Source organism: Clupea harengus, chromosome 10, assembly GCF_900700415.2.
Source record: "Clupea harengus chromosome 10, Ch_v2.0.2, whole genome shotgun sequence".
NCBI classification, from domain to species: Eukaryota; Metazoa; Chordata; class Actinopteri; order Clupeiformes; family Clupeidae; genus Clupea; species Clupea harengus.
This window is the reverse complement of record NC_045161.1, coordinates 10,782,388-10,795,513: the sequence shown is the minus strand read 5'-3', so window position 1 is coordinate 10,795,513 and position 13,126 is coordinate 10,782,388. Positions and strand designations below refer to the sequence as shown.

Here is a 13,126-nt window from a genome sequence, read left to right as displayed (position 1 = left end):
ATGAATGCTGTCAATCTACTGAGGGTACTAACCCACACACATGTGCACGGCCTTTCTGTTTCAACTCTCCATCTAGTGGAACCAGCTAATGCTAATGTGGAAAGTCATACGGTGGACCCGCCCAGAGAGACACCAATCAGCTGCTCGACACCTCGTCTTCCACAGTCACCACGGCGACCACCGCATCCTCTGCCACCGCGCCTGAACATCCTCCCTCCTCCCGGCCCTGATCTGGTTCCCCCCTCTCTGGTACAGGTTTGTGTGTCGGGTCACTTAAGGTGTCCTGAGGCAGTAATTAATTTATTACAAATAAAGCATGGCTACAAAGCATGGTTGGTTTGACACGTGTAGAAGTCCTGAATGTCTGTTTAACCCTAGTGCCTTAAGGGGCCTGTAGCTGTAGTATGCTTCAGATATACAGAGCCTTAAGGAATTATTACTTGCATGAATTTGATAAAGAAGCGTTAGCTGTTACATTTTTACTCTCCATTCATTTCTAATTCGGAATTTGTGTGTGCTTCTTCAGCGCATTCCAGTCCGATTCCATTCTTCAGGGCGCTCCATGCCGCTCACTCCAGGAGCCAACAGTGGCACCATGATGTCTGAAACTGTGAGTGTTGTTTGGTTTGTGGTTCATCGCTCTCCCCGTGCATGCTGCAGTAATGCACTACATTGACCCCTGTGTGCCGACGTGACACCATTTTCATTTTCTCGACAGCAAATGAACTTTGACAATGATGACCGCATCGTCCCCAGCACCCCTATTCTGGTGGTCCCCAACCGCTCTGACAGTTTCACTGAGCCGCTGCAGTGAGTATGAGTGTAGCCCACTCTGTAAAGCCTTTACACTGAATGCACACTTTATAGTAAATACTGTACTGCAATGCTAAAGTTGTACTGTACTCTAAACTAGGGCTGAACGATTTGGGAAAATAATCTAATTGCGATTTTTTTTTACCAAAATATTGCGATTGCGATTTAATATGCGATTTTTTTTATCCTCTTTTTTTCCCAAACAAAACGTAATGAATGATTTAAACAGTGGCGGCTCCTGAGAAAATTCTCAGGGGGGGCAATTTTTTTTTATATGATTAAGGCGACCCATTCAGTAGGTACATTAAGTTAGCTGATTAACTCATACAGCACTACCTTTTTGTCCACTATTGGCATGCACACAACAGTAATATGTCCCCTCTTGCTACATAGCTAGAGTAGCAAGTTACAGGTGGAAAGCTATGGAAGAAAGTTGCATCCAGGAGCCTTCATAAGCAAACATGATGTGGCTCCACATTAAATTATCCCACTTTTTCATTATCCATGTGTCTCAAATGTTGTATGATGTAACATAGCTTAACAGGACACATGATATGTCCAGTAACATCATAAAGAAGGGGTAACATAAGTCAAAACCAACAATATTTATTGACTGATCTTGAAAGTATTGGCTTACAAAAGCAAAATAAGTCATCACATAAAAAATTATTCAGTGTTAGTGCAAGAAGCGAACTGTGAAACACACTGTAAAACCTATGAAAAGTGACAGTGGTATATGAAATACAGACCGCATTAGCCACTTCACGACCGCAATTTTCTTTCGTTCCAATTCTTGGATGTAGGATTTCCCTCCCTTTGTAGAAACCTGTTGAATGGATACATTTGGTCTAGGAAGTCCTAATTGTTTTGTTGTCAATTTATCTTCATTAGTACGCCGACTAAAAAGGAGTTTCTGTCAAAGAGCGAATCGAGTTCTTGCACTGGACAGGGCAGCCATCTTGACAGAATATGCCTCCGTCGAAGCTGTATGACGTTCGTATAGGCTTTTACGTCCACTACTTATGACAAGACCAGGAGGGGCGAGCCCTCCCGGAAGCCATAGAGAATGCATTGAGAGCTCTGTTTTGTGAAAAAAATGGATTTAACATGGGAGTCAATGGGAGAGGTCTGGGGCGATTTTCATTTCGCCCCAGAAGGGGTGGGGCCATTTGAAGCACGACTTTAGGCTGACTGAACAACTGTTACCTGATTCGACAATGACATACAGAGGCAGATCAGACGGTCTAGTGGTAGAATCCGACAGAAAAAAAATGATTACATTTAAATTTACATGTCATTTACGCGACTTACAAGAATATTGCGTTTATACATAAGGAGTTGTGTTTTTTTTTTTTTTTTTCCTAGGCAGTGCGTCGCCCCAATCGCCCTTATGGACGAGCCGCCCCTGGATTTAAATATGACCAACACAATATTAGATACATTTAGTGTAAAATATTCTTTCCCACATTTTACATTTTTATTTAACTGCTCATTACAGAAACAAGAACAACAATCGGTGGCTTTGCCACTGTGCATTTAAGTAATTTTAAAAAAGTCATTTTAAGTATAAACAGTAGGCATGCACTTTTTAAACACTGTGTGCAAAATGTACCATCTTAAAAAAAAAAAAAAAAATTAATTTTTTTTTTTTTTTTTTTTTTAGACCACGTTTTTTAATCGCGAACGTTGCGGTTAGAAAATCGCGTTCTATCATATCGCGATTAAATCGCAAATGCAATTAATCGTTCAGCCCTACTCTAAACTGTAGTATACTGCTGTGTTCCTAGTTACTTTCGAAAGGTGCATTATGCACACCTGCCATTAAATCTATGGCAAATTACCACCTTGGGCTATGTTTTATGCATCGCATCATAAGCAGGTCGAAGTTCTGCTGAGTCCGTTCCAATTGTTTTGTGCTGATCCACAGATCCCCTCAGGTGGCTACTGTGCCCCGGTTCCGCTTCGGCACGTTAGAAGACATGAACCAGTCCACATCGTCGCACTCTGACCTGGGCCAGCTGGCCTCTCAAGGAGGTATATATATATAGACAAATCCGCTTCAGTTGCAAGGCATTGACTTCCAGCTTTCAGTATGAAGTATACTTCTTTACTCATTTGCTTTTAATTAGTAGAAATGAGTAGGGGCTGTTTTCTTAAGAAGTCTGTAAATGGGGATGTGTAGTTCTCAGTAGGTTTGTGTAGTGATCACTTTTTTGGTTGCCAGATTTGGTTGTGGTGGTCTGCTGTTTTCCCTCAGAGCGAAGTGTTTGTTGCTGTTTAACTGAGTCCTGTGTGTGTGTGTGTGTGTGTGTGTGTGTGTGTGTGTGTGTGTGTGACCTCAGGTCTGGGCATGTATGAGAGTCCGATGTTCCTGGCGTCCCAGGAAGAAGAATCCGGTGGACGCAGTGTCCCCACCACACCTTTACAGGTGGCAGCTCCAGGTGAGACACAGACACTTAAACTCCTTACTTTCTGCCTTCTCACAAACACATATTTACACACACACACACACACACACACACACACACACACACCCCCCCCCCTTTCCTTTTTTGTGTGCATATTTTCTGATTTTATTGATATTTTTTCCCAAAGTTCCCAGTTGAAAATGTGTTTCCTCTCATCCATTTAGTGACTGTTTTCTCTGAGACTGTTTCTATCGACACCTTCTCTATGGAGACCCCAGAGCCAGCCTCCCAGTCTGTTCCCCTGGTAACCACATCCACACCTAGCCTAGGCGCCCCAGGGTCTGGTGCTGGAGGGGACGACAGAGACGAGGTCCTCATGGAGCCAGAGAATGATGGGTGAGGACACACACACACACAAACTGTCTGGGTTTCTACATTTGTCTTGTTTGCTGCCTCACCAACATATGGATACACAGATGAATAGTTTTTTTTTCCCCATATTAGTCCGAGTTACACTGATAAGTAAGTGTGTGTGTGTGTGTGTGTGTGTGTGTGTGTGTTGCAGAATGAGTGGGGATGTAGGCCAGGAGCATGTGTCCCAGACTGAAACAGAGGAACCTGGACAGCCATCTGATGAGGCCAGCCTCCCCTCAACCAGTCAGGAGCCTTCCTCTAGCTCCGGAGGTAAACAAACACACGTGCACACACACAAAAAGAGATGTACCCTATGTGTCCAGATAACTGTGTTCAGACACATTCACAGTGTACTTTAATCTTGTGTGTGTGTGTGTGTGTGTGTGTGTGTGTGTCCGTCCGTCCGTTCTCTAGACACTAGTAGCACTCAGCAACCCAGAGGAGGCAGAGGAGCCTCTGGCAGACAGCTCCAGCGCTGGACACACACGCCTGGCAGTGGCCCCATGAAGAGAGGTGTGTACACACACACAAAAAAATGCATGGAAACCATACCCTCATCGAAAGACTTACACCGACACAAACACAGACCCAATATACACGTACATAGACGGAACGCAATGAAGTCCCGCGCACACCAGAGTGGAGAACTTTTCATCGCCCTCCATTGACTTTGTACTGGGTGAAGGTGCCTCCTGCTCACTTTCGTCTGCTAACAAAAAACTGCCTAAACATTCTTAAAAGCTTCTGTGCGACAGGATTCACTACCAACAGGGTAAGGAACCAGGATAAAGGCAATAAGACGTGAGGCATCAGCAGGAAGAATTTTGTCACTGATAAGACAAATACCCAAATGCACCCCAACTTGCCTCTATAGCTGGCTAGCTTTCGGATTTATCCACTGTAACAGAAGTTGCAGCTTTTAGTGATGTACCAGTTTTTTGTTAGCAGACGAAAGTGACAAGGAGGCACCGTCATGCAGTAAGAGGTCAGTGCAGAGTGATGTCTTCTGCTCAAGTGTGCGTGCTTTTCAGAGTATGATGCTTTGCGTTCTGTCTTTATATGGACTATTAAGGGTCCGGTTCCTGTTTGGGAAGTAGAGAGATTGTGTGTCTGAACGAACACATGCAATTCATAGATTATACAGGAAGAGTCAAATGTATGTTATTGTAGGGGAAAACACTCTGATTCAATTCATTTATTTTCAAAAAGTTTTAAGATACATACAAAACATTTTATAGTCAAATGTACAGAATCTGACTCTCAGTGTGGCACATAGGAGGCATTGAGGCTGAAGCATTTAATGTTGTCTGTTATCTGATCGTCCATCTCTTCTTCTCAGGCATGGGATTCCGAGATCGCTCCATGAAGTAAGGCCGTTTCCAGTGCAGCATCGCTAATTCAACCTCCAGTAGAATCTTAGAACTACAGTTCCACGTAACATCAATCCTGTGATGTGTGCTTGTTTTTTTGTTTTGGTGTTTTTATTTTATTCCCTTCTATTGCAGAGGATTGTTTTTGTGCGCGTGTTTGTCAGCAGCAGTTGTAATCAATGAAAATCTAAAATAAAGAATGATTTTTTACAGAACTAGTATATGTCCGTATTTGGTCTGTGTGAGTGTTAAGATGGGTGTGTAGATATAGGGGTGTGTGTGGGCTTGTGTTATGCCCCTTCTCAGTCTCTGGTCCTCTCAGGCCTTGGTTTTTTCGGGGCAGTTGAAGTAGCTCTTGGGGGGGCTCTGAGCCGGAGTGGCTTGCACTGGCGTGGTCAAAGTTGGCCTCTCCGCGTCAACCTTTATGCTGTAGTGGCGTGCTGCAGGGCACAGGAATCAGAGCAGGGTCTTTAGAAATAAATATACTAAATAAATACTAAATATACTGTGGGATGCTTTAATGTGTGGACTAGTAGAGCAGGTGTGGAAACGGGCATTTCAAATGGAGTGGCAGAAGAGCAAACACATTATCCTGAAGTCGGGAGGTGAGATGAGGTCAAGAACATGTGCTACCAAAGTTCAGGCACTGTGTGTGTGTGTGTGTGTGTGTGTGTGTGTGTGAGAGGGTGAGGTAGTACTAGTAGGGTAGAGAGTGGGCGTTATGACGTGGATGTGTGTTTGAAGTGTGTACTTTGAGTTTGTTTCCTCAGTGACACAACGACTAGACACAAGCTGCACTGCAATTCAACTTCCGGTTGGCCACCAAAGCCTTTTGTGCACACACACCCAAATGTTACCCCATATCCATCTACACAGAAGCCCACTCAGCTCGACCATCTTGCACATCTTATTACTCACACCCACACATGTTCTACAGGCTCCAGACATGACTTACACAAAGATCAACAAAGATGCCCTCACTCTGGTCTTCCATTTTAATAAGCCATCTAAGTCAACTCATTAAAACAGATGTGTTCAAAATCCACATCTGGAAAACTACTGTGAGCCATTAATGAGTGGGTGGCTCTATTCCCATGACTGTAGTATGTTCCCAGAATCTAAAACAGCTGGTAGTCATTGGTGGACTAGGTTATGGTCAGTGGTGGTCCTAAAAGTTTAAGGTAGACGATTTCAGAGGTTTTTTTTTTTTTCCCCCCCTTTCGAGTTAAAGGGCCTCTTTTCAAGCGTGTAATGGTAGGGCTGAATTGTCATTATTGGGTTTTACCTTGTGGTAGGGGTCACTCAAGATGACACTCACAAACATTCTTTCCGCCTGTTCCTTTCATCACAAAATCTGTCTAAATCAATTTCCTTAAAACAAAGTGCTTTTGTGCTCTTATCTGCAAATGAATCGAATTCCTAATATTCTGTGGTTGCTTGAGAAACGAGAGGTTCACACAGAAGCGTGCCACTCACTGCGAGAGAAGATGTGGTAGTTGTAGCCGTCCGCTGCCAGTCTGGAGGGTGTGGACACGGCTGAGGTCACTGTTGTGGGGAAGCCCTTCCAGCTCACCTTGATGTTCAGCTCCCTGCCCAGGTAGGTTTCTGAGGAGGAAGGCAAACAATTCTGAGTATTGCTGAGGTGCATCGTTTCAGGCTTTCTCCCACTGTGACGAGCTTTCATCTGCAAAGCCACACTCATTGCTGGAGCTCAAAGCTCACCTGTTTGTCTGGTCCTCCTGGAGTGCACGGCATAGTGGACCCTCGGGCTGGGCTGGCTCCCACATTTGGGAGCCTTTTTAGGGTCATATGAATATTTCTGCACCCGGCCACCTGTGTGAGATAGAACAGGCAAGAGAAGTCAGATGTGTCAGGGAAGGAATTGTACAAGAACCCTCTGTCATTGGAGTCATTATACAGCTATGTGACAGTTCCCAGTTCAGAGAAAAATTAGTATAGATCACCAAACTATCTGGTTACTTAATGAAAATTGGCAACATTCATTGATCCAATCCTATTAAAAAAAAATATGCAAGTTATATTATGGGATGTTTGGAGGTTTACCTCTCTTGAAGAAGTACACTGATTCCCTCCGCTTCATGTAGGCAGGCACAGACAGGGCTGCTGTGATGTGACCTGACAGACCGTCAAAACCTGTGCGGGTAGCCTTGGGGTATCCAGGGTCCATTACATCATTTTCAAAGCGCCAGTAGGAACGATCCTGCAAAAACACGTTTTGATACAAAATAGATTTCACAATGGTCTGCAAAGGCAAACCTATGAGGCCTTGTTAAATGATTTAATGTATTTCAGTTCAATGCTAATCAATAACATTATTCTCCCTGTTGATTTGCATAATCCACCTACACACACACAGTTCCTGCATGGAAAAGTGAAGCAGCTCTTATCCATTACGACAGCAAATGTAATGGAAATTAAAATGACAAACTGGAATCAGCCGTGGAGCGCCAAAGCCCTGTGAGGCGGTACAGGCAGTTATCGTGCCTATTGGTGCATGATGCCATACCTTCAGGAAGTATGTCTTTCCCTGGCAGTTGCAGCGGGTGAAGACAGTGTCTATGGGCGTGGGGATTCCCCATACGTCTGTGATGCCCCGCGCTGGACCTGGAACTTTCCTGGCATCCAGCATCCAGAAGTAATGGCCTGTGGGGACAAACCAAGGGCAAATCATCCATGTATGGACTCAAAAATGAGATGTTCAAACTTGTAAAAAAGGTTGAATCCGGTCCAGTGAAAGCATTTGTTTGTGTAATAATGATTTACGGGATGCCTACATCTATCAACAGAAACATATTTTATGCTTTATATGAAAGCAATACCAGTTATACATAGTTATTGCTCTAGTGGTTTTGTCAACTCCTGAAACACAATGGTATCTATCCCAAAGGCTTATGCATTGTACAGGCAGTTGGTTAATCTTCCTAGCTGGCCTTATTCAGTTTGTTTGCTGACTTTCATCTTAACTAAACCATGTGTTTGCTCACATGAAAGAGTCTGGGTCAAAATGACATTTAAAATGACTCCCTCCCTGGAAATAAAACCTTCTTGAAAAGCTGGCGGTTTTGTCTCCACGCCTGTTTTACACGGGGAGAAACCCTCGGACGGCCGTGTCAGTCTGGACGGGGGGATTATAGAGTCTGGCTCTCACCTCGGAAAACCGCAGTTGTCCCGTTTTTCAGTGTGGTCAGACCATTTACGGGGCGACCACTGCAGAGGTCGGTGTCATTGCTGTCGTCTACACGGGGAAAGAACACGAATGAGAGGGAAAAAAATACTCATTAGTGAAGCAATTTGACCAAAGACGTTAATTGTGGGGAGAGATACAATTTAGACGGCAATCAACCCAAACCATTAAGAATGGCCACTTCTCATGTTAAGTGTGCTGTGGTTATGAGGTTTTCCATGTGAAGGGGCGGACCAGTGCTCACAATGAATCCTCTATTAAAGTGTCTGTTTTGAATGTGAGCTCAGAGAACAGAGGAACTGGACTCAAGTCATGCAGAAAACGAATAACTACATGAATAACAATGATTGACATTTACTGCATCCAGGGTGGTTGGGAAGGTCCTTTAACAAGCTAAGGAGGGCTAGAGAGAGAGAGAGAGAGAGGAGAAATGGAGCACAACCACAGCAAGGGGAATCCACAGGGAGGGAGAAAAGAGCAAAGAAAAGGACTGCACATTTGTTCATCTTTTTCCACAGCAACATACAGAAAGCCTACAGCGATTGGGAATCGAACCTGGGTCAACCGCAGCGGTGAGGCTAACCACTGCACAAATTATGAAGAACTGGACACATTTAAAAAAAATTATAATTAAAATTCTAAAATTCATGTTAATGTGTTTAGCAGAGGGTAAACGTGAGTGAGGCTAAGGAGGAGGAGCTGGGAGAGACTAAACCCACCTGATTGGTAGTCTTTGGTGTTGTCTATTCCAGGCTTTTCAGGCTTCTTGGTTGGTTTACTGGGAAGGGGAGTCACTTTGGGACCCTTGGTGATCTTCTCCTCTGGCTTAGCAGTTGTTTCCAGAGGCTTAGAGGTCATTTCCAAGGGCTTATCTGTTATCTCTGAGGGGATAGGGGTGGCTGCAGGGTCTTGAGTGGCTGAGGGCATGGTCACACTGGCAGTGAGTGGATGTTTGGTCGTGATCACATCCTGTGCTTCTGTCGGTTTTGCTGATGGGGTCCCAGCGTTCTCTGAGGCATCCTGTGCCTTCGGGGTGGCAGTGGTTGCCAGGTCATTGGAGGGATCCTGTGCCTTCTGGGGGGCAGTGGTTGTCAGGTCATTGGAGGGATCCTGTGCCTTCGGGGGGGCAGTGGTTGCCAGGTCATTGGAGGGATCCTCTGCCTTTGGGGGACCAGTGGTTGCCAGGTCATTAGAAGAATCCTCTACCTCTGGGGGGGCAGTGGTTGCCAGGTCATTGGAGGGATCATCTGCCTTCGGGGGGGCAGTCGTTGCCAGGTCATTGGCAGGGGCCTCTGTGGAGGCTGTACTGTTGCCTTCTTCTGAGGGGGGGGTAGAGGCCGGAGTAGTGACCAGGGAGTCTGCCGGTGCCACAGTCCCCTTAGTCTGTGTAGTGTCTGGGTAAAGGGAAAAGATTGTGACAGAGGTTAGCTTTCCATGAAGTTCTACAGTACTAGGTTTTGATGGAGAAGCTCTGACGATAAAATGGACAACCAAAATGCCCTGGAGTAAAAAGCAGACATGCAGGAATGTGTGATATCTGGCTTTACTGTAAGGGTAATTTAAAGAACGTAAATTCACCTGGGTTTTTTGTGCTGGGAGTCTGGCTGGCAGGAGAAGCAGAGGGGACGCTTGTGGGGTCTGGGACAGCGGGCGGGGTGTCCTCAGTTGGGCTGGGGGTGGGGTCGTCCAGACTCAGGCCCTCTCCCTCCAGCTCTGCCTCCAGCACGGCCTCAGCATCATCAGCCACGGTGGCCATGGGTGTCCCCACGGCGATTGTTGGTACAGGTGACTCAGAAACTGTGGTTGCCGGGGGCTCATACCCGCTTGTGCCCTCAGGCAGAGGAGGCTCTTCTGGAGTGTCTAGTTCACCATTGATGCCTGGTATAGGATAGAAAGGGATGCAAGTGTTATTTACAGTTATTTAGCCCCTAAACACTCCAAATAAGTCTGTTGTGCCTACCATTCAAACTAAATGTAAATGTAGCTGTTATGTGTCATATGTGTGCATCCTGTAAGTGCGAAAGTGTGTGTGTGTGTGTGTGTGTGTGTGTGTGTGTGTGTGTGTGTGTGTGTGTGTGTGTGTGTGTGTGTGTGTGTGTGTGTGTGTGTGCGTGTGTGTATTCATTCTTGTGAGTGTCCAGACAATGAAAAACTGCTTTGCCTCTTACTACAATTCCTCTTTAAAACATCTAATTTGTTCTGATATCCTGACGCCATAAAACACACTAATACAAATTACATTTAAATTAAAGTTGAACATTTCTTAAACAACTATATTTTATAATGCTCACTTTATTTGTAATATAGTATAATATAGCTTATATATGAAACTGAAAATTCATTTATCTAAATTGTTTTGGGTCCTTTTATTTCAGTCAGATACCAGGGAGCAGGTTCAGACAGTAAAATCCAAGAGTACACAGAATCAAGTTCATGGCCTAATGTCACAATGTCCTTGGCATGAAGGGACCAATGACACATGCTGGGCCCTGTGTAACTTTTTCCTGTTTATGAGCCGAGCAGAACCCATCCAGCGCCAAAATAACGGATACAGAGAGTCATCGCGTCACATCACGTCACTGCTGGGAATTCATCTCTAGCTTGTACAATGGTTAGAGAGGGGTGGCGAGACGACTCCAGCGCTCCCTCTCCCCGTGTGAAGTGGGGGCATTGCGAGACGACGTGAACACCCATGGGTTTGCCCTCAGCCCCATTTAAAACTGCACCCGAGGAGGAGGGGGGAGGGGGCTACATGCAAACTCGTTACAATTTGGGGGGGAGGTAAAACAAAACATATCACTGTGAAAGCCCTAGAGACATGGTGCTGGTGAGGACCCCTGGTCTGATGTTGTCATCCCACACCTGCCTTATACTTCACTCCGTCCTCATCCCTCTATTACCTCTCTTTCATCTCTTCTCTTCTCACTATCTGGGCTTCTCGATCATTTTGTCTAATCCCTTTACTCAGAATAGCCACAAGGTTTTCTTATCCTACTCTGCACTGCTATTTTTCCAAGCACTAGGTCAGAATAGTTATAGTTACTCGCAACATAATCTGTCAAACCGTAATGATTACAGTATTCAAACGAACATACATGTCAATGATGAGGTGGAGGGTTTGCAAAAAACTGCACTGTAGAAATGAGCTCTAACACAGCTCTATAATTCAGTCACGTGACTCACCTTCATTCTCATCTTCACTCTCACTCGGGGCAGGATCCTGTGGCATGGGAGGATCTGCGAGTCACCAAAGTTTCCATTAGATCATAACAAGGATTGTATGATGTGTTGACAAGTATACTGTATAATCGAATTAATATATGCAATCAATCCTTGATCATGATTGTTGTGGCTTGTGATGAAAGCGCATTGTGCCCAGTCTGCGGTGAGTATACCTGCAGGTTTGCTAGCGTGAGCGTTTATGCATGGGTTAGGCCCCACGGCTGCGGCATTTGCTGGCTTTTTTGCGGCTTCTGTGGCATTAATATGCATAGACGCACACGCGCACGCACACCACACACAAACACACACACACACACAGACAAGCAGTTTTAAAATATCATCACTTCACTTAAAACAAATTAGGAGTAGAGTGCAATTGAGAGCTGGGTAGAGCTGGGTTAGTCAATTGCTAGTAGCACACAAGCTGTGATTGACAGGGACAGTCTCACCCTCTGGGCTGCAGAACTCTTTGTGGTCAGGGCAGCACTTGTTGAATTGGTCACAGTCGGGATCGCAGTCACACTCCCTGCCCCGTTTAAAGGACTCTGAACACCGTCCTTTACATGAGCCACCTATCAGGCAAACACACACATACACACACACATATGTACATGTATATATGTATGTGTATTCACACAGGTTTCACATGTCTCACTGAGACAAAACAATATTTAATTATTATCAATGCAGCATGGCATCTTACTGGTGGTGCATTTGGCCTCATAGTCTTGACAGCACTCCTCGTGAGTGAGGCAATCGTAGTCACAGTGACACAGGTAACCCCTGTAGTAGGACTCCCCACACCTCCCAGTGCAGCTGCTCACTAAGGGAGAGATCATTCAGACGGCATTTGAGGGTCAGCTTTGCTGCAACTCACATCTCACTCAACTGTCAGTTTTGTTAAGTTACAAAGACGGTCAAGTATCACGCTTACATGCCAGTTACATGGATAATATCCCAGGTTTCATAGGAATAAAGCAAGTTATTTCTCAATGGACGAGTACTTCTTGTGAATCGTCAATGATCTGCCATTGTGCAAATGGAAATAAGAACACACGTAAACACATGCATCACGTGGGGTGAAGCACACACACACACACACACACACACAAATACACTCTAAGACTTTCAGAGAACTGTAGTTCAGTGCACTCTGCTGTGCATACACTGAGTCATGCAAATCTGTGACAGAGATGTTTTCGTACAACAGATGTAGGGACACCCCAGCAATCATTCAGTAATACAAAATGTACTCACTCTGAGCAGAACAGTAGGTGAACATTACACACATCAGCACCAGCAGAGCATAGAGGGAAGACCTTGTCATTGTGAACCTGTTAAACAAACCAACAACCCGAGGAACCTGGGGAACATAAGATTAAGTAAAGTCTTAATTGGCTGGCAAATCCATACACAAAACACAGAGAGAAAGAGAGAGAGAGAGAGAGAGAGAGAGAGAGAGAGAGAGACAGAGCACTAAGCAGCATTCACTGACAGCAGTTTGTCTTACCTTACAGAGATTTTCTGCGTGCTATCACCTTCCACTTTTCAGATGTCCGCAGCTTATAAAGGGAAGAATGGGTTGGGCTGGGCTGTCTGCTTGGCACTGCTGCTCCAGTTAAACCACAAGTGTTAGATTCGCAGACGTCTGATGCACAAGCCAGCGGATCCCCGACACTAGTGCAATTTGTTGG

At 45.1% G+C, this 13,126-nt stretch overlaps 2 protein-coding genes across 5 annotated transcripts in view; one reads left to right on the top strand and one right to left on the bottom strand.

The window, feature by feature from the left end:
* The window catches only part of tprb (translocated promoter region b, nuclear basket protein), a 23,693-nt gene extending 18,473 nt beyond the window's left edge, over positions 1-5,220 (top strand). For 2 of the 3 annotated variants that reach the window (XM_012839532.2, XM_031575340.1), the window contains exons 43-51: positions 77-255; positions 527-610; positions 719-810; positions 2,741-2,847; positions 3,156-3,254; positions 3,446-3,617; positions 3,787-3,905; positions 4,050-4,148; positions 4,975-5,220. In XM_012839532.2, the coding sequence (XP_012694986.2) occupies positions 77-255; positions 527-610; positions 719-810; positions 2,741-2,847; positions 3,156-3,254; positions 3,446-3,617; positions 3,787-3,905; positions 4,050-4,148; positions 4,975-5,006 (983 nt within the window). In that variant the 3' untranslated portion in view covers positions 5,007-5,220. The remainder of the gene's footprint in view (positions 1-76; positions 256-526; positions 611-718; positions 811-2,740; positions 2,848-3,155; positions 3,255-3,445; positions 3,618-3,786; positions 3,906-4,049; positions 4,149-4,974) is intronic. The other variant, XM_031575342.1, reaches the window with a different exon arrangement.
* On the bottom strand, positions 4,816-13,126 carry prg4b (proteoglycan 4b). 2 transcript variants are annotated; one of them, XM_012839535.3, is made up of 14 exons: positions 12,943-13,126; positions 12,690-12,795; positions 12,136-12,255; positions 11,882-12,004; positions 11,606-11,683; positions 11,394-11,447; positions 9,789-10,088; positions 8,930-9,604; positions 8,175-8,261; positions 7,533-7,669; positions 7,070-7,226; positions 6,728-6,838; positions 6,482-6,610; positions 4,816-5,445 (listed from the first exon to the last, which is right to left on the bottom strand). In XM_012839535.3, exons 2-14 carry the CDS (start codon positions 12,757-12,759, stop codon positions 5,324-5,326), a joined length of 2,163 nt encoding a protein of 720 aa, XP_012694989.2. In that variant the 5' UTR covers positions 12,760-12,795; positions 12,943-13,126; the 3' UTR covers positions 4,816-5,323. The 2 variants fall into 2 exon arrangements, with proteins under 2 accessions (XP_012694989.2, XP_012694990.2); XM_012839536.3 differs by lacking the exon at positions 11,606-11,683 and having other exon boundaries at positions 12,943-13,125.

Excerpts from the sequence above, each read along its gene's own strand:
- prg4b (XM_012839535.3), bottom strand. The coding sequence starts at position 12,759 with ATGACAAGGTCTTCCCTCTATGCTCTGCTGGTGCTGATGTGTGTAATG. Across the intron at positions 11,448-11,605 it reads TCACGCTAGCAAACCTGCAG|ATCCTCCCATGCCACAGGAT; the intron begins GTATACTCACCG and ends GGTGACTCGCAG. Across the intron at positions 6,611-6,727 it reads CAGGAGGACCAGACAAACAG|AAACCTACCTGGGCAGGGAG; the intron begins GTGAGCTTTGAG and ends CTTCCTCCTCAG.